Raw genomic sequence first — 23,542 nt, forward strand, 5'->3', positions numbered from 1 at the left:
TTCCTACAAACAAGTCCATAATAAACCAAATTGTTTGTTTTTTTGATTTTCCTTGAAAACTATTTTCTTCACATCTGTTATAGGTAACACAGAAAAGTGAGCCGGCTGAATGATCATACCAACTTATTACACAAGAAGTTTTCAACCTTTACATGTTATCTTTGTGATACAATCAATGACAATGTGTTTAAGTATATTAAAGACACAAAACAGAGGAGAAAATTAAAGTTAAAATAGAGAATAAACTGAAATTCTTCTGTCAGCTTAAGAGCTGGTGAGTTTTGTTTTGTTTTTGTTTTTTTTTTCTTTTGAGAGCTTTTTTGAAATAACTATATTTTAAAATGTTTCTTTCTGGGTGTGCCAGAGGGTTAGCTACAGCAGTTTCCAAAGTTAATTAAAAATAGCTAGAAGCAGCTGACTAAAACACAGGTGATATGTGTAACAAGTAGTGATTAAATGCAACTTTCCAAGCTAGAATAAGGAATTTCAGTGTGTTAGTTTTGAATGCTAAGGCAGATTTAAAGTTCAAAGACAATCTCACATATAAAGTTATCATTATAAAAAATGAGTGATAGCTTCAGTAAATTGTCCATAATGATGGCAATCATCCTTTAAGTAACAAGAAATAAAGACTGCTCTTCCAGGGACTACCACATTGGTGAAGGAATGGATATACAAAGGCAAGGCATTCTATTTTTAAAAATGATCTATTTGAAAAGGAAAAGAAATATGTAGCCACTGTACTTCATATTGAAATGGTACCCAAGGCTTAGAGTCTACCATGCTGTATTATCACCTGCAGTTTAAAAGTAGATTGTCTTGCACTTTTTAGTTATCAATTCCTACAGAACAAAGTCATGTTACATTAACGAATGAGGCACCTAATAAGATCTGAAACAAATAGTACCATTTTTCTGATTTCTTAACTAATTGCTCCAAACAGAATTCAAAGCTATTCCTTCCTCCTAACAATAAAATTAAATACCTGATAAGCAGATTAGTAATTAATATGTTGGGTTTTATTAGAGTGATAAACTAAAGGTTAGCTTTTCAGTCCAAAACCATTTTAAGAATAAAATGAAATATGTGTGAATCATTAGAAAAGTCATCAAAACATGTGCTACTCATTCCATTAAGATGATCTGTATGAACTTGGCATTATTTCTGAATCAAAGGCTTTTTAAAAGCCATTAATAAAATGCAGGTCTGTTTAGAATTGATGAACAATCAACTCCCTTAACAAAAAATAGAGGAAACTGGATTTTTCAGCCAGATATTGATTGATATCTGGTGCCTACCTGTCTACTGATGAAGGTTTGGAATTTCGTGGCTTCTTTACTTGGGCATATAAAGCATCCGTGGTTTGTCCTTCTCTGGGGCTCTGGGGCCTGGCATTGAAAGTCATTGTCCCACTGTTCATAGAAGTTTCATAGGAAGACAGTCCAGCATATGATGAGTCACCTTCACCACCAAGAGTCCGATTAAAATCATGGATTTCAGCATAATCACGCTCTCTAGCTTGTCTTTCTCGAAATTCTCGAGTTTTGGCCTGAATCCTGTAAAAATGAAAACAAAGATGGAATCATATAAAACTTCTCTCTTGTCTGGAAATATATTTAACTATTTCCATTATTGCTCTCTCCCTTCCCCAAAAGATCCTGTATAAACTACTTTAGTTCAGGTAGACAGGAGAAAATATTTTGGAATGAATATAATTATCTGTAAGCTTGTCTATCATGATAAGGTCTAACATACTGATGGCCACCCTGAGAATGGTCAAGTTAGACTTCTAATTTCTATGACCCCACTATATCCACAATTCAAATTTTAAGGATAGAAAAATTACTAATGAAGTGAACCAGGGCATCTGTTTGGCATTCATCTATGAGCTTTAAGTAGTAAAGAATTATTAAAACTAGTGTTACAAGTGGATATTAGAATATAATTCACAATTTGTTGCTATATACTAACCATGATAAATTAGTTATGAATATCCATTATAATATATAGTTTAAACATGAGTCTACATCATAAATTCTTTATTAACAGCAGAAGAAGTCCTTTTTTGAATTATGCATGAAGTACCTATTTGCTTTTTTATGCAATGTTTAAAGAACTGGGCAACCTCTTAGTTAAGGTCAGAGAAGGTATGTGTCTATTTTTAAAAAACTATCTTGTCTTACAAAAAGGGAAATATTTTAGGCTAGTATATGTAAATGTTTGGCTGGGTTTTTTTTTTTTTAAATAGGCTAGTGTGGTATTTAACATGCTAGTTTGATGCAAAGTTATCTTCATATTGAAATGTTTTTGAATAATGTGTCCCTAATTCAACTTAGTTATAAGAATGTTGTCAATCATTAACAAGAAATGTTGTCATTTGCCATAGATATGCACATGTTATATACATATAAAAATTATGAGAGTCATCATTAAAGAAAGAATAGCAGTCTGGCAACAGGGGCCACAAAATTCTGGTTCAAGGTATGCTGCTGAAACTAAAAGATATCATAGGTTTGCAGTTTGAAGGGATTTTGAAGGCAAATGAATCCAATCCCATCATTTTATATATTAGGAAATTGAGGCACAAATGCTTTAAATGACTTGACCAAATCCACAGCTAGTAAGTGTTTGAGGAGGGATTTTAATTTGGGTCTCCCAAACTCCAAATTCAGCATTCTATTTTCTATGCTATGCTAATTTATGACCCCAAGTAAGTCCATTAACTCTGAAGTATTTCAGATAGCTTTCTAAAACAAGTTACAAATGACTTTGCAAATGGCTACAGGATGAAATCACAGATCTGGATAGACAGACAGACACTATCTCCCTGTCTCTCTCCCTCCCCTCTTCCTCTCTCCTTTCCCTTTCCTTTTCCTTTTCCATCTCCCCTTCTCACAGACACAGATACAGATACCCACAATGATACGCCTATCATTTAAAAATATAGAAATGAAATTTTAAAAGTTTTTTTTCTTTTTTTATAAACTCTCCTTTACAATGATTTTAATTCAGTTTCCCTTTATTTTTCAAACAATGAAAACTGGTATATTGATTAAAGATAAAATTATTGGTAATGGCACAGAATCCACAGAAGCAAGAAAACAAAATAAGCCTTATGTAGAAGTAAGTTTTTCCTCATAAAAAAAAGATTTACTTTTTTCATTCAGGACTGAAAAAGGTCTTAATGGTTTAGTAATTTTTTTTTTAATCAATTCTACTAAACAATAGCCCTTTACCATTGTTCCAGATTTTTGTCAAGAATTATCGATTGATTTTAGTGTAGGTATAATTTCTCCTTACTCCTTTAATTTTCTAATTAGAAAATGGGAATGTTACCTTCTGTCCTGTCTAGAAAATTAAAAAAAAAAATTATCTTAAATCCCAAAGAAAAAAAGTTCCATTTCATGAATTCCATCATGAATGAGAGAACCTCAGATTCTTCTATCAACTTACATAAATTTTTTTTAGTATTTTAAATGTTTACTCACTTGCTAAATAAAAATTTTGTCACAAATGAATTATTAAAAGATTGAAAGTAAGTACTTTGAGATCCATAAAGAGAGCTTCAATATTTTGTACTGTGCTGTCTTTATGACTCTGTATTCATCCAGAAAGAATAAAACACAGAGAGGCAAGAGTTCAACCTTTCAACTCAATAGGGTGTTAATTTGAAGCCTAATTATGCCCACTTATGTGACAACCCACTTAACTATAGCACTGCTGATCATTAGCAAAGAAATAACTAACTAACCATAATAGCTGAAGTGATTGAGCATTTGTACCAGGCCCTGACAACATCCCAGTCCTTTGGAAGGACACTTAGATAGCAATTTCCCATTATGAATGAAAATTCTGAATTTGAGACAATGGTGGAGTGTATATGTTGCTGATTTATTAAGCTACAATCAGTTGGTACAATCACTGATTGCTACTATAAGAGAAAGTGTCAGTTGGTTTAAAAATGAGTGTACATAGCCTATACGTGACATGATGTCTATAACATTTGATTTATTAAAATAAGAAAACCATTTGAATGTACCTATGTAAATTATTATGAAAGAATTACCCTCAAAGGAAGCATGAGCCTAAATAGTCCTCCCCAAATTCTGTTATATTTCATTTCCATTTTATTACTGATGGGATCCCAGATTTAGAGATACTTCAGTTCCTAATTACAGAAAGACGATACACACCAGGACAAATATATATATTATATAACATTAATTTCTAAAATAAATTGTTAGTGATAGATATAGATTATAAGTTAATACTTATAAAGCCCGTATCTTTAATCTCTTTTACCAATATCTGGCCATTATTACTAAAAGCAACTACCCATAAGATCCAATAAACATAACAGCCACATCTATTGTGCCTCTTAAAAACCATTGGTTTCCCCTCTAAGCACTACTAACATAAGAAATTACATTTTTAACTGCTTATCTCATAGTCACCAATGTGTTTTATGCCAAAAGTTATGAAAGCTGTCAGCGCTTTCCCCCCCTGTGGCCCACACTTATAATGAAAACATCAGAACCTTAAAAGTACAGCATAAACAAAGTCACAAAGGTAGCATTCTTATTGCAAAAGGCTAAAGGAATGCGGTTACTAAGCTCAGCTAATGTCCCCTTTAAAGTTCATTTTAGAAATTCGTGTTAATGAAGTTTCTTGCTCAAGTAACAATAGCAAAATTGAGGTTGCAAAAAGAAGGAAGGTTTTGTGGATTTATTTAAATTTAGCAGCAATTCTTTAAAAAGGAAAAAAAAATCACCAAAAAGATAGCCTTTGTTATTTTCTGATATGTGAATATATTTATTATAAGTGATGGAAAGGATAATCTAACATATAACTAACAGTTTGTGTTTACATAATATACATTTTAATTCTTCATAGGGAAATAAATATTTGGCCCAAGGGAGAAAAATTGTGGGGTTTTCTAGTAAAAATACTATGGTCTCTAATGGGAGCTCTCTAAAGATATTAAGAGAATATCCCACTGTCCAACCCATACTCCAGCTGATACTTTAATGGCTCCAGATGGTCAGCATTGCAAGATGACACCCTCTCTATTCTTTTATTATGACCCCCCTCCATGTCTCAAAATATCTCTAGAATGCTAGAAAGCCTCATCTTTCTTTAACAGTAAGAGAGCTGTTAAGAATTATATATACTCTCATTTTTCTTAGGTCAAATCCCCTCATTAAATTTAATGTCATGATCACTCCCTTTTAGAAAAGAAGCCTCACTGATTTAAATAATTTTCGCCAGCTATACCAACCCAACTCTATCATCTACATTACATACCATTTTCTTAACTTACAAATATGTTGAATTTGGAAGTGACAAAATTTGGAACATTTTATCTAGTTTTTTTGTTAAGTTATTAAAGAATTTATCATTTAAACTTAATTGCCAGAAAATAAACATTCACACATTTCCTTTTTTTTTTAACCAAGTATTTGTCCCTTCCATTATGATAATGAAATTGCCTTGAACCTGCATGGAAAATAATACACAAAATAATGTAATATACTAAATAAAGCAATAAGGTTAATTTCTTTCCTGCTGTCACTAAATTCATGCTAACAGTCTCTCTTCAGCTTGACATCAATTAATGATTTTAATTCCAGACTCTTGTCACAGTGTTCACCACCCTTTTCTCTAATTAAAATGGATGATGCATGATGAAGAGAAAACACAAGACTTCTGTTCTTGTAACATTTCTATTCATTAGGATTTTTGCTTTTACAACAAATGGCTCTTAGCTCTAGAGCCACTAGAAAAAGATGAAAAGAAGTTTATTATGACTATAGGGTATGAGTCCTCAAACCCTTAGGAAGGGTATGAAATGTGAAACTACACAGAGATCTAACTCCTCAGAGATGGGAAAAAAAAAAAAAGAGCCCGACCAAGAGGGCATTTTAATTGCTGAGTTACATACCAAGTAACCTTCCATCCAAAGCTGTGAAACAGCATCACGCAGTAGTAAAGACACTTGGTAGGGAAGCCTTAAGACAATGAAAATTGATTATGTTCATTAAAAATGTCTATTTGCTGAAAATTCATGTATTAGGAAAAATGCTCCAAGGATGTTCTATATTGGAGAAAGTTATATGGAAAAAGATGACATAAGCATATTAAACCAATAATACAAAAATCACATCTTTTTTTTTAGATTGCAGAATGCAATTGTACTTCATTAAAAAATTCTTTTGAAGGAAAATTTTTTTAAAGTCATATTCCCATCTAGCAGTTTAGCTTTAACACTGAAACATTTGAATTTTCTTGTATCTACAATTTCTATCAATCTCTAATTCTTGTATTTATAAAATAATATTTCAGAAAATCATTGAACATAGCTAAAATTTGTAGTAAAGTGAGGTTTAATATAAGTCAAACTAAAAGAAATGGTCTTATTCACTGACAACTTTTCATCAAGTTGACTACTTCATACAACTTCAGACAACTGAAATGTTGGAGCTCAATTAATGATCCCTTTTGACTTTCAACTCCTAAACAAAACAAGGCTGCTATCACTGAGTGTGAACTATCAAATTGATGCCTGTGTAGAATTTATGAAAAAACAAAAAAACAAAAACCCAAGAGCAAATCTTTTCTTGATTCGAGATCAAAACTGAATGTATGTTGATGACATTCAAATATTTGAATGGGAATTCAGTATCATACAAAACAGTAGGAAAACTTGACAGGAAGTGAAATCTACTGATCAGAAAAATGACCTCTGAAAACATTTTTCCACTCTAAAATATTTATTCTCTATCAAATCTTCTTAACAACTAAGAGCTAGAAGGGACTTTAGAGGTTCCTGTACATGAACCTAGGACATCATGGCATCTAAAATATGAAAATCTAATTGAAATCCGGAGATGGATATTACAGATAAACCAAAATTACATCAATAGTGTAGGAAGAAAATCTAGACATTATAAATGAGAGACTGGCAAATTTGGGGATTCCCACTGTAAAAAAGACAATATATTCAATTACACTGGAAGCCTCAACTTTTCAAGGTTTACAAGGCAATTCAGACTTGAGGAGTATGGTTAGAAACAAATCTGTTGGATTTTGATCTTATTAATAAGAGTCATAATCTGGTATTTACACAATGCTTTAGGGTTTTACAAACCACTTTACATACTTTATCTCTGATATAATAATCCTATCAGTGTTATGCTTTTATCCCCACTTTACAGAAAGGAGAGATTAACTGACTAGATTAGCACCAGGAGGCTTGTGAGTTGAGCCTAGTTCTTTCTGATTCTAACCCAAGTTTTTAGGTTCACCTCCTCAGAACCATCATAGTTGCAAGTACTCTATTATACTGTTAGTGGATATCTTAGTAATTTTTTCAAAGCACACAGAATCTAAATAGACAAGAAAATTATAAAAAGGAGGTTATTAAAAAGAATAAAGATCTATAAATACAAAGAAATAGTGTTGATTTATTCATAATAATAAAAACAAAACAAGAAAACTCAAAACAACCTATCTTCAGCAACTGGGAATTGACTGAATGTGATGTGGGCTCTCAATGTAACAGAACATATTCCACTAAAATGATAAATAAGAGAAAAAGAAAAGTTAACACAGCAGAATTAGAAAGACACCTTGACTACATAAAAAACCCAATAAAAGCAAAACTATTAATGTACATATAGAAAAGAGATTTGAAGAGGTCGGAAAAATGAGCTCTTGTATTCTTTTGCTTTCTCTTTGTGTCTTTTTTCTTCTCTATTTTCTTCAATAATATATATATATATATATATATATATATATATATATATATATATATATATATATATATATATATATATATATATATATATATATTATATGTATATTGCATGGGAGTGCATTAGGATGGCTGTGGGTGGACAGACACCGAGGGGGAAGCAAAAGAAAAAAGAGGAAAGAGAAATTAAGAGAGATCTATATATGAATTATTTGAATTTTTTTTTTAAATTTGTATACTCAAATGATTTGAAATCTTATTCATTCTGGAGAGTTCCCTCTATTGGTGCTGATTCTGACACATCCTATGTGGTTTTTATTCACATTCATTCCAAATTTTGCCTTTAAACCTCTACCTAAATTCTACTCTGGTGCCCCTTTATATTATGAAAATGACTATTCTTGGATGCCTTCGCAGAAGAGCAGAAGATCTGGCAAGCAGGAAACTCCTGAGTTTGAGTTTGTCCCTAGGAACAGAGAATTTTTGAAGACTGGATCTATTAATCATGATAAGGTACAGAACCAACAGGCTAATCAATAGATGATGAAAGTTTCCAGGGTCATTGTAACCCAAAACATAGGGTAAAAAGTAAAAATAAATTAAAACTCTGCAAAAATGATTCAAAATCACAGGAAACTACAATGATGAATCAAGAAATAGGAGACAGTTCATTGGCAATCAGTATAAAACAAGAATAACTCATGGCTTGGAAAATGCCAGTATATTTTTAGACTATCAACCAACTTAATTTTCCTTGGTCATTCACAAATAAAGATTACAACTTCCATTTTCAGATGCAGCAATATTAATTCAATTCAATAGTATAACAGAGAGATAAGCACATTTAAAATGAGGTTTAAAGTATTAAAGGAATTAAAAAAATAATAAATACTAATAATATTACTTGGTTCAATAAGTGATAAAGTCCAATACATTAGTTGGACAATCTATCTTAAAAAATCTATGAGAGTTTAGAGAAAATATTCTTGTAAAAATATTATTTAAATACAAAGTCATAGTATAATAATTCTTAAATTATAGGCATAATTGATTTTTTAATGGACCACTCGTTTGTTCTCTGACCCCTAAGGATTTTGATTCTGAGCTTTTTATACATAGATTCATTATGACCAATTGAGTTCCCAGAAGTATTGCATCATTTGAGGTGCCAAGCTAGAGATTTCAAACCAAAGAGAGATGAAATGAACCATGTTGCAGGTCAATGAATATTAACAGCTAGAACTACAAGGTAGAGATTATAGTTGGTTGGAAATATTCTTCTCTGTTCTCTAAAATTATTTCTAAAATTTTGACTAAAATAGCGAAACTATATTAAAGCACAGTCTTTATGAAAAGACATAAGGTAAGAGTCAAAATAGTAAAAAATGGTATAGTTTAGAAAAAAGTTCTCTTTTCACACATAGCATAAGACTGGGGAATGGATATCCTTCTTTTGACTACTTCTCTTGTGATCAGATTGCATTCTCCCTAAATGACATATATTTATAACTACAAATTTGCATTTATCAAGATATGCTTATGCATTCACTGTATAGGTCCTTTTTGTGCTATGAAAAAGATAATTCTCTTCAGGGTAACAACCTCTAATTTAAGTCCACAAAATGCTTCTAATTGAAAATTATGAGGAGATCGGCATGTATGTGGGCAGCCTATCAGTAAAAATGAAGGAAACACAAAATGGCTCTGGAGTAGATAATTAGAAAGAACCAGCAAAATAAATACAAACTCAAATAAAAAATTCAAGCCCTGTATATATTTTTGTATGTATATATGTATGTATGTGTATATTTCATGTTGTAAGATATTTAAGTGTTTTCCATCTGTAAAATGGGATTGATCATCTCTTACAACTTTAGTGCAATGACAAGCTTATCAATTTGTTTACCAAGATGAACTTCTATTCAAATATTTCTGAAGACTGAGACAAGAAAATAATGAATGTAAATAATGTAAAATGTAAAAATATATATATTTAATAATATATTCTCCCTCATGGGTTATTGCAATAGGCTGTTAATTATATTTCTTGTCTCTCCCTTCTTGAAACACTCCTTCATACAACTTCAATAGTGGCATTCCTAAAATACATATGTCCATGTTACTACTAGGCTTAATATGTTTCAGTTGGCTCCCTATTTCTTTTAGAATAAATAACAAACTCTTCTCTCATTGGCATTTAAGAGTCTTCACAATCTTGTTCCTATCTCTATTACAAATAATTTTAACGATGTTATATTTCATGAATTCTACATTCTGGATTATTTCTTGTCTTCCTATATTGGTTCCTCTCTTCCATTATGATTATCTTAGACTTCAACTGTGTATGTATGGATGTGTGAATACATAATATGTGTGTGCATTAATATATGTGTATGTTACATAGTTATCTTCATGCTGTGTCCCATTAGAAAGTAAGCTTTGAAATCTGGGACTTATGGGATGTTTTCTTTTTTTGGTATTTCTTTGTATCTCTGGGGTTTGGAACAGTGTCTGGAATACAGTAAGAACTTAATACATGCTTATTAAATAACTAACTGGGTTCATACAAGACATTCCATCTTTCCTGTAAAGTGTTTTAGCTTTGCCTCTTGAAATTCCTCTTGTAATGATTTCCTACATGAAATCTTTTCTCATGCTCTTTTTACACCTCATCCTAACTTACTTGTTTTATTTAATTGGAGATTGTAAGCTCCTTATGGACAAGGACTAACTTTTACCTCACTTTTTTTTGTATTCCCAACATTTAACACAATGCCTGGCATATATTAGGTATTTAATAAATGTTTATTGGTTCATTTAGTTGAATGTAACATTCTTGAAGGCAGGGACTCTACTTTTTTGGGGAAGGAAGGGCAAGGGAATATTATTCAGCGCCTAGTCTACTTTGACAAAGAGTAGGTATTTAATAAATGCTTAGTGAATTAAATGTTTATGTTATTCACCACTACCTGACTCTCATACTCCGGAGGAATGAATTTCCAAATGTTCTTGTAAAAATGAGTCATGTAGATACTATACTGCTCTTTGATTTACTCTTGTTTGGTTTTGTTAGAAGCCTACCTCTGATTCAAGCTACCTGAATTTTTCTCTTTAAATGGATCTATCTTATTCTGAGAGGTATTACAAAGAAGAAAAAAAAATAAAAATAAAGCAGCCTGAAACTTCTGGAAGAAAGGTGGTATTTAATATTTATGCTATTTAATTTCTTCATGCTTCTTTAAAAAGAAGGTTGAAATCATTTCCACCCACATGGAAAAATGCCCAGAATAGAGCTTCTTGTTTCCCCATTACAACCATGGGAAATTTTGGAATCACTACAATTTTTGAACGTGTCTATTTAAAGAAACTTTAAAAAAAATTTCAATGTCTTTGGTATCATAACTTTAAAGCAATTTAAAACTATATTATAATATTCCTGAATACTAATATTAATAGGAAAAACATCAATCAAGTAGAAAATAGCAATAAAGTTAAAACATGAGATGTTGTAATTTAAAAAAAAAACTAGATTTAAAAGGCAGCAAAGGTGGGAATGGTGGAAAAGAATAACTATACTTTCTTTATAAATTAACATTTCTAAGTGTGAAACATTTAAAATTTAAAATACAAAACATTTTAAAATATAGCATCTAGCAAAAATTCCTTAAAAATACACAACCAACCTTAAGTCTGATAAAAAAGGTATGTAATAAATGATACTTTTCACTTACTTAAGTAAAGTTTAAAGTGTTGTTGTGGCTTTTAAAATTATCTATAACCCACAATCAATTTCATTTTTGGATTTGCTCACACAACTACTATTTACTACCATCTTCACTGTAAACGATCTTAAAGAGAAACCACCAAACTATTTTTGATTCCTCAGATGAATTAAGTATTCCTATCTCTCTGGATGTGCTGATTCTACAAGCATCAGTATTTGAATTATCAGGCAATGAAGGAATATAGGAAATCTGTTCAAAAGCAAATCCCTCAAGTGTGTGTGTGTGTGTGTGTGTGTGTGTGTGTGTGTGTGTGTGTGTGTGTGTGTGTGTGTAAAGAAGAAAACAACAAAGAAACCTCTCTCTAAAGAGGTTTAATCAAATGCTTTAATCTACCTCTCCTGTTCTTGCTTCATTCGTATTCTCTCCTCTTCTGAAGTAAGGGCTTCCTGTATTTTTATTTTACCCGATTTCTCAATCTTGTCATCTTTTCGATGTTTGCCAAACCTGTTAATAACAAAAAATCTAACTTGTCAATTCAACCAAAATGAGTTTTCTTTCTCCTTTCATAAAGATATATTCACTTAATGTAATATGAGCTACCTCTTAAAGGGGAAGATAGAGATGCTCAAAACCTCCTGGGGTGTCATTCAGTACGGATATGTCTCATTCAGATTCTCTTCGTTCATTTTAAATGAAGAATCTTACAATGAGAACCATTTTGGAGTATATATCATTCATTGTCTTTATCATGATTTAAAAAATCAGATCATATTTATTAAATATTCAATTAATTTCTATGAGTTTTAAACAGTCTTGCTTATTTGAAGGGGGAAATGAAAGTTAAATTGGCATGGTGAGGGTCTTTTCCCCTTACTTAAGAGCTACAAAAAATAATCCGTAATCATCTATTTAATAATCTCCTCATAAACAGTCTTCTTTATTTCCACAGCCAAGTTTATTGGACACATTCATCACAGTTGAAAAAACTGACAAACAAGGCCATGTTTGTAAGGTTGAAAGTACAAAAGATAATTTACATTGCTATAATACTTTGCACTTATTAAATTCAGAGTTTTAAGGCATTCTCATCAAATGCTCCTTGAAATCTGATGAAAAGAGATTGCCAATTATGGCATCTTTGACTTGGAAACTCTACAGAAAAACACAGTTTACTAATGAAGGAAATGACAAGGCACATGACTCAAAATTCATCAGCCTGAACTTTTACAGCTTGGCTTCCTCAAATGAAAATTGCTTAAAAAAAAAAAGATAAGTTTGTGAATCCCAACAAAGTCTGAAAGTCCCTAAATAATCCCTTTCGTTAGCTCTTTTGCTTTTTCTTTTTCAAATCAAAAACCATATCCAGAATGTTTGCAATATAGACACACCCTCCAATAATATTGATCTGTAGTCACTGTCAACACATAATGCTGCAATAAATAAATAAATAAATAAATGCAAGTTCTTATTTGAGAGCAGTTATTTAATAAAAAGATTGTAAACATATGCAGCATGGTGAGTACTTTTATTTAGGAGACATGGACCTTAGGTTTTCTAGGACTAAGCTTACATTAATCATTAATCTTTGCCAAGGGAAAAACAGGACTAGCAGGGTGTTAAGAAGATTTTGCAAAAGAGGGCAGAACCAAGGTGGCTAAAAATATGAAAAAAAAAAAAAAAAAAACTAACAAAAAGTAACCTTGAAGGTGGCATGTCATTCAGTCCCTATTAACATAAATCTGGTTTTAAGTATAGTCTCCATATCAATGCTAAAGTATGCTGATTATTTTTAATCATTGCATGAATTTATAATATTACTAAAGAATATTGTTAATAAAAAGTGTTAATAAAAGGGAAATAAATCCTAACAGTAAAATAGAGGAAGGAGAATAGAACACTCTACTTTTACAAATACAAATACTGCTCTTTCCCTTCCTCTCAAGATGGCCGACAAAAAACCCCAAAAGGCACCAAAGGCACCAAAGGAAAAGAAAATAAAAAAGGAAAAAAAGGAAAAGAAAAACAAAAAGGAAGATGCAGCCGAAAAGGTGGTGAAAAAGCCTCGAAAGCATTGCAGTAGGAACCCAGTTCTGGCTCGAGGAATCGGCAAATACTCCAGGTCTGCCATGTATTCCCGCAGAGCCATGTACAAGCGAAAATACGCTGCACCAAAAACCCGGATTGAAAGGAAAAAGAGAGAGAGGGTGCCGGCCACTATCTCCAAACCGGTTGGCGGCGATAAGAATGGAGGAACCCGAGTGGTAAAGATTCGCAAGATGCCTAGGTATTACCCTACTGAGGATGTGCCCAGAAAGCTGCTAAGTCATGGCAAAAAGCCCTTCAGCCAGCATGTGAGGAGACTTCGCTCTAGCATCACCCCAGGCACCGTCCTGATCATGCTCACTGGCCGCCACAGGGGCAAGCGAGTGGTTTTCCTGAAGCAGCTGTCTAGTGGCTTGCTACTTGTGACTGGACCTCTGACCATCAACCGTGTTCCTCTGCGAAGGACCCATCAGAAATTTGTCATTGCCACCTCCACCAGGGTTAACCTTTCTGGTGTAAAGATTCCAAATCATCTTACTGATGCCTACTTCAAGAAGAAGAGGCTCCGCAAACCTCGACACCAAGAAGGAGAGATTTTTGACACAGAAAAAGAGAAATATGAGATTACAGAGCAGCGCAAGGCTGATCAGAAAGCAGTAGATTCTCAGATCCTGCCCAAAATCAAGAAAATTCCTCAGCTCCGTGGCTACCTGCGGTCTGTATTTTCACTCTCCAATGGAGTTTATCCTCACAAACTGGTGTTTTAAATTCCTTGCAGAGAGCTCTTATTAAAATATTTGGAATAACTAAAAAAAAAAAAAAAAAAAAAAAAAAAAACAAATACAAATACTTTCTCGGCTTAGGACTTGGCTTCATACTTTATACAGAATACTAAAGCCACCTTCTCTATTCCTCCTTCCACAATCCGACTTCATCCCTTACTATTTCCATCTTCTACTTCTGATGAAGTTGTATAGTTGTTTCTCAATTGCATCTGACTCTTAATGACCTCTTATGGGGTTTTCTTGACAAAAGGAATTGTTTGCTATTTCCTTCTCTCTAGATCATTCTACATATGAGAAACCTGAAGCAAAGAAAATATAAAGTGATTTGGGTAATACAAGATAATACAGCTAGCAAGGGTCAATGGCTGGTTTTGTATCCATGAAGATGAGTCTTCCTGATTCAAAGTCCACTATTTTAACCAATGCACCACTTAGCTGCTGTGATTGAGGCAACTTCTTCACATGTTTATATCTGTGTCTTTGTTTCCTTTGGTTTCTGTATTTTAATAAATCTCTCCTTATTAACTATGTAGCTTAGAAACATAGCTAAGGCTCCACCATCCTAAAAAAGCTTTCCTAGATCCTACTATCTCTATTGGTAATCATCCTTTATCACACTCCTCTTTCTCAATCAAACTAATCAAGAAGATCAAACATTTACTTTGCCCTCATTCTTTTCTTCAAGCCCTGACAATATGGTTTCTGATCAAATAACTCAATTAAAATTATTCTGTTTTCATTTTATTTTATTTAATTTTTCCTCTACTATGTGTAAAATTATTTAACATTTGGCATTTTTATTAATTCTGAGTTGCAAATTCTCTCACTCCTTCTCTCCCTTCCCCTCTCACTGAGAAAGCAAATAATTTGATATAGGTTATACATATGCAGTTATGAAAAACATATTTCCATATTAGTCATATTATAAAAGAAAACATAGGTAAAAAAATTACCAAGAAAAATATATTTTTAAAGTATGCTTTAATCTGCATTCAGACTCCATCAGTTCTTTCTTTGGAGGCAGTTAGTATTTTTCATCATAAATAAGTCCTTTGAAACTGTCTTGGATCACTGTATTGTTAAGAATAGCTAAGTCATTCACAGTTGATCATCATAAATAATGCCTTTTACTGTGTACAAGTTCTTCTCCTGGTTCTACTAATTTCACTTTGCATCACTTTATGTAAATCTTTTATGGTTTTTGTGAGGCGAATATAAGTAGTTTAACCTTATTGAATCCCTTCTGATTTCTCTTTCCTCATTCTTATGCTTCTCTTGAATCTTCTATTTGAAAGTCAAATGTTTTTATTCACCTCTGGTCTTTTCATTAAGAATTCTTGAAAGTTCTATATTTTTGTTGAATATACATTTTTCCTCCTTAAGTTATTTTGAGTTTTGCAGGGTAGGCAATTTTGGATTGTAATTCTACCTCCTTTACCATTCCTCTAGAATTTAACCATCATATTTCTGAAAAAAAAATTTTTTTTTTTTGGAATCTATAGATTTTTAGAATTTCTATCTTGATAGAAGTTCTACTTGATAATTCTTAAAAGATTATACCTAGGTACTTTTTTTTTTTTTCATCACAGCTTTCACGTGATTCAATAATCTTTAAGTCAACTGTCTTCAATCTATTTTCCAGGTCAACTCTTTTTTCAAAGGGTTATTTTACTTAAAAAAAAAAAAAAATTATATGATTTTATTTTCTTGCTGTCTCATGGAGACATAAGCTTCTACTTATCCAATTTTAATGTTTAAAGAATTATTTTCTTCATTGAGCTTTTATAGTTCACTTTCTTTGGGCTAATTCTGCTGTGTAAGGCATTCCTCCCCTCACTGGATTTTTGTATATCATTTGCCATTTGGTCTATTCTATTTTAAAAGTGATTTTCTTTAGCGCGCGTGCGCGTGTGTGTCCTTTATTACTCTGTCAACTCTTTTTTTTCTTTTGCTTGCATCACTATAACTTTTTATTTCCATTTTTCTCTCTGTTTCTCATTTAATTTAAAAAGTCCTTTTCAAGTTCCAAGTTCTTTTAGAACTTCATTGTTGGGCATGAAGCCAATCATACTTTTCTTTGAGGCTTTGGATGTAGCAATTTTGACTTTCTGTCTTCCAAATTTGTATTTTGATCTTCCCCATCACCATAGTTGATGATCAGGATTTTTGTTGTTGTTGTTGTTGTTGTATGCTTATTTTTATAGCCTATTTCTTGACTTACTTTTATATTAAATTTGGTTCTGCTCCCAGGATGAATGAGGCCCTTTCCCAAACTTCAGGACTTTTGTGTGGCTATTTTCTGAGAGTCTGTAAGCTTTCTGTTCTTCAGAAGTAGTATGATCCAAGGAGAGATATCTTTACCATTCTCCTTGACTATGAGTACTCTTTTCTGCCTTAAAATTGTGACCAAGGTTCCCATCCCTGAAATGGCCACAAGCTCTGGTATGTTAATGCTTCACATTGCCCTGGGCCTAAGAATCAGAACTGTTATCCAAATCTGAGTATGAACAATACAACAGAGTTCTTTTGGCCCATTGTCCAACCCTCTTATCAGCTGTAGACTTAGCTTAAAGCAACCACTGCAAGACTTGCTGCTGATTTCCTGGAGGTCAGTCTGAGCTGGACTGTGTTGAACTCTGAATGATACCACAGACTTTTGCTGCCAATCTTCTAAAATATTTTGAGTTAGAAATGTGTCTTTCTGTCTCCACTGTTTTGTTGGTTCTGCCACTCATAATTTATTTTGAGGCATTATTTAAAGTTGTTTATAGGGGAATAAGAGAGAGCTTAGGTGAGCTTTTCTCTGTAATATTGAGTCTATCCTCAAAATTACTCTTTCTAAAGGCAACATGATACCTTACATGACAAATCTAATGATCTTTTCTCAATCTGCATCTACCTTGACCTTTTTGATAGCAATTGACAATTGACTACCATGTCTTGGATATTTTCTCCTCGTAGTTTTGGAGAGACTGCTTTCTCTTGGTTGTCCTTTGGCCTGTTTGACTCCTCCTTTCCAGTCTTATTTATAGACTTGTCATATAGTGATCATGCTAACTTTATATTTATACTGAAGCTGTATCTTTGTTCCTCTTTTCTATTCCTTTTGGAATTATTTGTGTTTAATTTAGCAAACTTCATGGATTCAATTATTGTCTTTATGGAAATGTCTTCTGAACATAGAAAAAACACAAATATGTGTGTGTGTGTGTGTGTGTGTGTGTGTGTGTGTGTGTGTGTGTATCTTCAGCCTTATTCTCTATTCTGAATTCCAGTCATAAACATTTAAGCTTTATGTTTTATGGGCATTTTAAACTTAACATATCTAAAATAAAACTCTGTCTTTGAATTGAGGTGTTTATGATGATGGAAACAGGATGAAGCTCAATACTAAGCCTCAATTTATAATCCAGGAGTCCATTGCAAATTGAACCCAGGGGAGCAGATGGATTTGCTAAGTGAGAGAATTTAGGAAAAAAGAAATTTAGAACAAAGGAAAATCCTCAGCTCCTAAATATTTTCAACTCAATATTCAGTGGTGTCTAATCTTGTCATTTCTATCTCGAGGATATCTTTTCCATTCACAATCTTATATAGCTATCCTCCTAATTCATCACTAATAATCAGCCCTAATCATCATTTGGTGGGGCAATTCAAATAACCTCCTATTTTTCCTCCTTGCCTCTAGTTTCTTTCCATTCCAATATGTTCTCCATGAAGCTACCAATATGAGTTTCCTAAAGATCAAGTATAACCATAATACTAAATACCTCTCTACTAGATAAACTCCAGTGGCTCCTTATTACTACTAGGATCAATCAATAAGCAAGTATTTATTAGGTCTTAAAATAGGCTAGGTACATGAGAGATATAAAAAAGGTAAAAAATAAGGAGTTCACATTCTAATGGGGGAAGATTATTTATATAAATAGTTGATTGCTATTCTTTGTTCTCAAAGAGCACCAAAATGTCATCACTAGTTACAGGGTGTCCGACTGTGGCTAATGAGACCAATAGGAGCTTGGAATGCTCTGCCTCAAGTTGGACACAAAGAGTCCGCATGAATATTTGGGGTAAACTCTCTAACTTTGAGTATACATATAGAACAGAGAGATGGTAAGTTTAGATGAGAAGATAATAGAAGCTGTGGAAGTTGGATAATACCTCCTATACCAAGTAATACTTGAGCTAAGTTTTAAATCTCTGCTTTTTCACATAAAGCTGTTCACAGCCCGAGCTCTTCCTTCCTTTCCAATCTATTTCCACATTACTGTCTTCCACTGTTTAGTCATATTTTCTCCTTTTCACATATATGATTGTCCTCTCTCTATACTAATAGTCTATCATGCCTGGAATTCATTTGAAGCACTAGAAATTTCTTCTTTTCCTTCAGGAATCAGGAAGCCTTTCCTGGTGCTCATACCTATTAGTCTCTTTCTCTTAGAGGTTAGTTTATATTTTAATTGTTGGCATATTATATAAAAAGGTAGCAATGGATAACAGGACATTTAGATGGTGCTGCGGAAAAAGCACCAAGCCATGAGTCAGAATAACATGAGTTCACCTCTGTCCTCAGACATTTACCAACCAGGCTAAGTCCTTTAATTCCTTTTGCCTCAATTTACTCATCTAAAAAAATGAGGTGGAGGAGGAAATGGCAACCTACTTCATCTTTGCCAAAAAACAACAACAATAACAACAAACAAACAAAAAAGCACTGCCCCCTTGGGGTCATGAAGCATTGAACATGACTGAAATGACTGAATAACAGCAGTATTCATCCATGGGGAGGGAGCAGTATCTGAAACCAGGAAGACCCAAATTCAAGTCCCATTTTTGAAATCTGCTGTTTGAGACTCTTTGCACATCACAACTTCCCAATGCCAAAACTTCTCAAACTGGGGGGTCACAAAAATTTTAGCAATATTGAATGATATTAAATATTTTGCCAAGATTTAATTCTTTATGTAAAAATAAACAATCCATCTCATTAGTATGCAAATTTGCTTTCATATTTAATAAATGGTAAAAAGTACATGTATACCAAATAATTATTTTAAAATATATTTCTTTATGATGCATTATCAGAAGTTTGATTTTTATATATATTTTACATACTTATATTCTTGGGGTCACTTAAAAATTTGTAGAGTGAAAAAGGGCCATGATTGGAAAAAGTATAAAAAGTCTTACACTAGGCAGTTTTCTGATTATATGTTGGAAAGAAAGTGACCTGCATTATTGCTGAGGAAGTTGCTCACATAGGCATTCCCTCCACTAAAGAAATCAAAGATGCAATCCTTTTCTTTTATGTTTCATATTTAACTAAACTGAGTGTCTCAAAAGTCTTAGAGTAGTTTTAAGCTTTATTACTATAAAAACAAAAGTGAATCATTGTTTGCCCTCAAGAAACTTCTATTTTAATGGATCAGGCAGGGTATCTTAAAAAGTCTTAGTACAATTTAAAGCAGGTGAAATTTAGAAACTTAAAACTGCACTAAGATTTTTTGGGGACACAATGTATGTGTATATAGTGTCTCCTTCATTAAAGTGTAGGCTTTGTGCAGCTGAATACTGTTTCACTTTTGTTTCTGTAGCACAGTCTATTGTCTAGAATTTAGAAGATATTTAATATATATTTACTGATACCATTGAAGTACTTTTAGTTTACACTACAATCAGAGCTACTCATTATTAAGGTCTGAGTAAAAATACTACAGAATTACTCATTATTAAAGTCATGTGTAAATGTGTTCATGTGTGTATATATAGTACACATACATATATACACACATATGTGTGTGTATAAATATGTGTATCAATGTTTAGACATACATCTTTGCAACATAGCACAAGCAGATAAAAAGCTGACCACTGAGCCAGGAATATTTGAGTGCAATATACACCTTTGACATACAATAACTGTGATCCTGGGCAAGTCACTGATACTCTCATTGTTTTAGACAACTTTCTAGGACTATGAATTGCAGAATAATTACTGACCTACATTGAAAGAGGCCAGTTCTTCACTAAGATTTTCAGACTCTTGGCTTTCTTCCAGATATAATTCAGATGAACACTCATCAAGTGAGTATCTTACACATGGCCACATAGCAAGTATGTGTCAGATAGGATTTGAACCCAGGTTCTCCTGATTCAGGTCAGCCCTTTAATTTACCATATTATACTTAATCTCAACTTTCCACCTTATATTATTTTACTTATCATTGTATATTTATAACTAAATATAAACTGCTTGGGATCAATTAAATAGAAACTGCTTTTTATGTCTTGTATCTAGCACATAGTAGATATGATGTTTATTGAACTGACACAAACTGGGGATTCAATCATTATATCATTTCTTAAGTCCAAGTGCAACAATAGTATTAGAATCAGAATGTGTGGATTTTATGATATAGGGGAGAACTGGGTAAGGGTGTTCTTTCTAGGCATAGGAATACAGTTCTGCAAATACATGGTAGTAGGAGAGAGGATATTAGATTCAAAGAGCAGCAAGTTGTTCAGTTTGATGCTAAAATTAATTTTAATAAAATGCAAGTAATTTCTATACCCTTACTTTCAAAAAAGATATATCACAATAGAAAAATTTCTCCAAATAACTCATTGGCATTAATGGTTCAATCTGATGAATTTTGCTACACTATCAACACTTTGCTCTTTTTCCTATTCTTTTGTCAAGGAACTTTTATCATCTCAAACTGAAATGCAAAAAATATTACTATCATAAAAATATCATGTATTTGCATCTGAAACTTTGAAATTTTGTTATATAAAATGAGTTAGCCTCCCACAATTTTACAAAGTTCAAAGCTCTATCAAATTTATTTACAGTGAGTCATTTGTATTGGCAACCATTTCAAAGGTGCCATTTCTCCCTTTTATAAATTTTCTCTGGATGACAGTATGTCACCATATTCTTTTCAGGAAATATTGGTCTTTTCCCAAGGATAAATTGATAAAATTCTGTATAATTAAATACTCTGTTTGTATCTAGGTAACCAAAAAGAAACTAAGCTCTCTTCTTATGAATAAATCTAGACATTTCAGGCCTTAAATTTGGATTTTCCATCAATGAATTACATATCTGAGGTCAAAGAATAGTCTTGTGCTAAAATAACAAGATTATTTCAGTCATGCTAATCTGGTGACAAAATACATTAATGTTTAATGTTGTTCAATCTTTTCAATTGTGTCCAAATCTTCATGACCCCATTTGGAGTTTTTTTTAGCAAAGATATTGGAGTGGTTTGCCATTTCTTTTTCCAACTCATTTTACAGATGAGGAAACTAAGGCAAACAGAGTTTAATGATGACTTGCCCAGTTAGTGTCTGAGGCTGGATTTGAACTCAGGAAGATGAGACTTTTTCACTCCAGATTCTGGAGTCTGCACTATAGCACTTTCAAGCAGCCCAAAATGCCATGTACTAATCTGTAAATACAGTATTTTATTTTGTCTTTATAAAAAGAGAGTCATAAATTTAGGAAATGAGGAGTAATATAATAATGAAGTTCAGTTCCATCATCACATCTTTTATAGTGATTTTAGAACAGTAATATTAATTGGCATTTTAAATTGCACTTAAGTCACCAGATAATTTCACAAGGCTATTAAGGTCTAATCTGGGTGATCCATTACCGAACTGGAATTACATATTCCATCCAATTTAAAGAAAAGAAATAAGTTTGAGCCAAAGATTAATTTATGCATGACAGGCAAAATGTCTGTATGTGAGCAGACAGGCATTCCTTTTGTAACTTGCTTTAGATAAGTAAATCCTGTGATTTCATCAAGGCATTCTTTAAGAGTATAGCATATGGCTTGATAATTGGAGCACAAACAGATAACTCAGCTATAATTTTTTATGACAGAGTGAAATAAGGGCTATAAGTGAAAAATATTCCATCTTTCCTGGAGAGTGAGAAAGTGAAGGAAGAGAGCAGCTCAAGTCCTGTTCACTCTAATTGCTAAGATACTCCAGGGGCTCTACTTAATTTATAACTGCTTAATTTTTTTCCCCTCTCTGAAACAGGGGTCAAAGAAAGTTTCAGCCATAAGTGAACTTTCAAAGTCAGATTCACATTTCTAAGACCTATATAACCCACAAAGACAATTATTTAATGTCAAGACACTTAAAAATTTGGAAAGGATCAATTATGTTTCTTTTATTATCTTCAAAAAACCATAGCTGCTTTTAGACAGATCACCTTTCTCAGGAACTGCACATCTAAAGGCATGTTCCTTCTACTGGCATGTTCAACCAGCCACTACTACCAGAGAGATAAGGGTTTGTGAAGTGACGCCCCCACTTTTGAACTCTGACCTTCAAACAGAGGAAGCTCATCAATTGTGGGTGGTGAAAGAAAATGAACAGTTCATGGCCATATCTTCTACCCCTCTGGGAATCTTCTGTTGTCCAAATCTTTCTACAGTAAGATGAAGTTGTAAGAAAAATGCTCCTGTTGAATTGAGGGGGGAAGCATTTTTTTTTAAAGTGAGATAATGGGAAGAAATAGTCCTTCAATGGTTGTAAATACATACAGCAAACATGAAGGGAACTGTTACATTTTTTTCTTATCCATTCAGAATAAATGTAATGTTAACAGGAATGTTAAGTTTTTCCGTCCTACATGGATCGGGACATATCAATTTCTTCATGCAACTAAAGTAATTTCAATGTAATCTGCTAAATGGGTTTTACTATGATGCGTTACTGATGAGATCATTGCCATCTGCCAAATCAGCCACATATTTCATTAGAATAAAGAGCCATGGAAGAAACATACATTAGTTGATTAATGAAGAAAAAAATGGATAAAGACAAAAATTCTGTACAATTGTGTACTACAGTTTCAAAAGGACTATGATTTAAAATCAACAAATGAGAAAGTGTGACTAGATTTACCTAATCATGATTTAGATTTTAAGACTAGAATAACCCTTCAACATTTGCAATGCTTCTAACATGAAAAAATGCTATTAAAATGCTTTAATATTTCAGATATAATATTTTCAGTTACTAAAATTAGAGAACTTTAGAAAATTATGCTGAATGACAACATAGCATCCTATTACAAATAAAAATCAAAATATAATTGGTTTTGTGATGAAAGGGTTTTTATTAATATCACATTAAGAGATGCTGCACAGCAAAGAAAAAAGCCTAAAAAAATCTGCTACCACATTTAAAAATAGCTGAATGGAATATCCTAA

At 32.6% G+C, this 23,542-nt stretch overlaps 2 protein-coding genes across 14 annotated transcripts in view; one reads left to right on the top strand and one right to left on the bottom strand.

The window, feature by feature from the left end:
* PARD3 (par-3 family cell polarity regulator) overlaps positions 1–23,542 on the bottom strand; it is a 666,452-nt gene that overhangs the window by 170,325 nt on the left and 472,585 nt on the right. For 9 of the 13 annotated variants that reach the window (XM_074267090.1, XM_074267092.1, XM_074267085.1 and 6 more), the window contains 2 exons: positions 11,872–11,982; positions 1,299–1,556 (listed from right to left, as the gene is read on the bottom strand). In XM_074267090.1, the coding sequence (XP_074123191.1) occupies positions 1,299–1,556; positions 11,872–11,982 (369 nt within the window). The remainder of the gene's footprint in view (positions 1–1,298; positions 1,557–11,871; positions 11,983–23,542) is intronic. The other 4 variants (XM_074267091.1, XM_074267087.1, XM_074267086.1 and 1 more) reach the window with 1 other exon arrangement.
* On the top strand, positions 13,403–14,362 carry LOC141542580 (large ribosomal subunit protein eL6-like). The gene has a single exon (XM_074267093.1). It carries the CDS (start codon positions 13,422–13,424, stop codon positions 14,286–14,288), a length of 867 nt encoding a protein of 288 aa, XP_074123194.1. The 5' UTR covers positions 13,403–13,421; the 3' UTR covers positions 14,289–14,362.

The sequence above is a fragment of the Sminthopsis crassicaudata genome, chromosome 5, assembly GCF_048593235.1.
Source record: "Sminthopsis crassicaudata isolate SCR6 chromosome 5, ASM4859323v1, whole genome shotgun sequence".
Taxonomy (NCBI): Eukaryota; Metazoa; Chordata; class Mammalia; order Dasyuromorphia; family Dasyuridae; genus Sminthopsis; species Sminthopsis crassicaudata.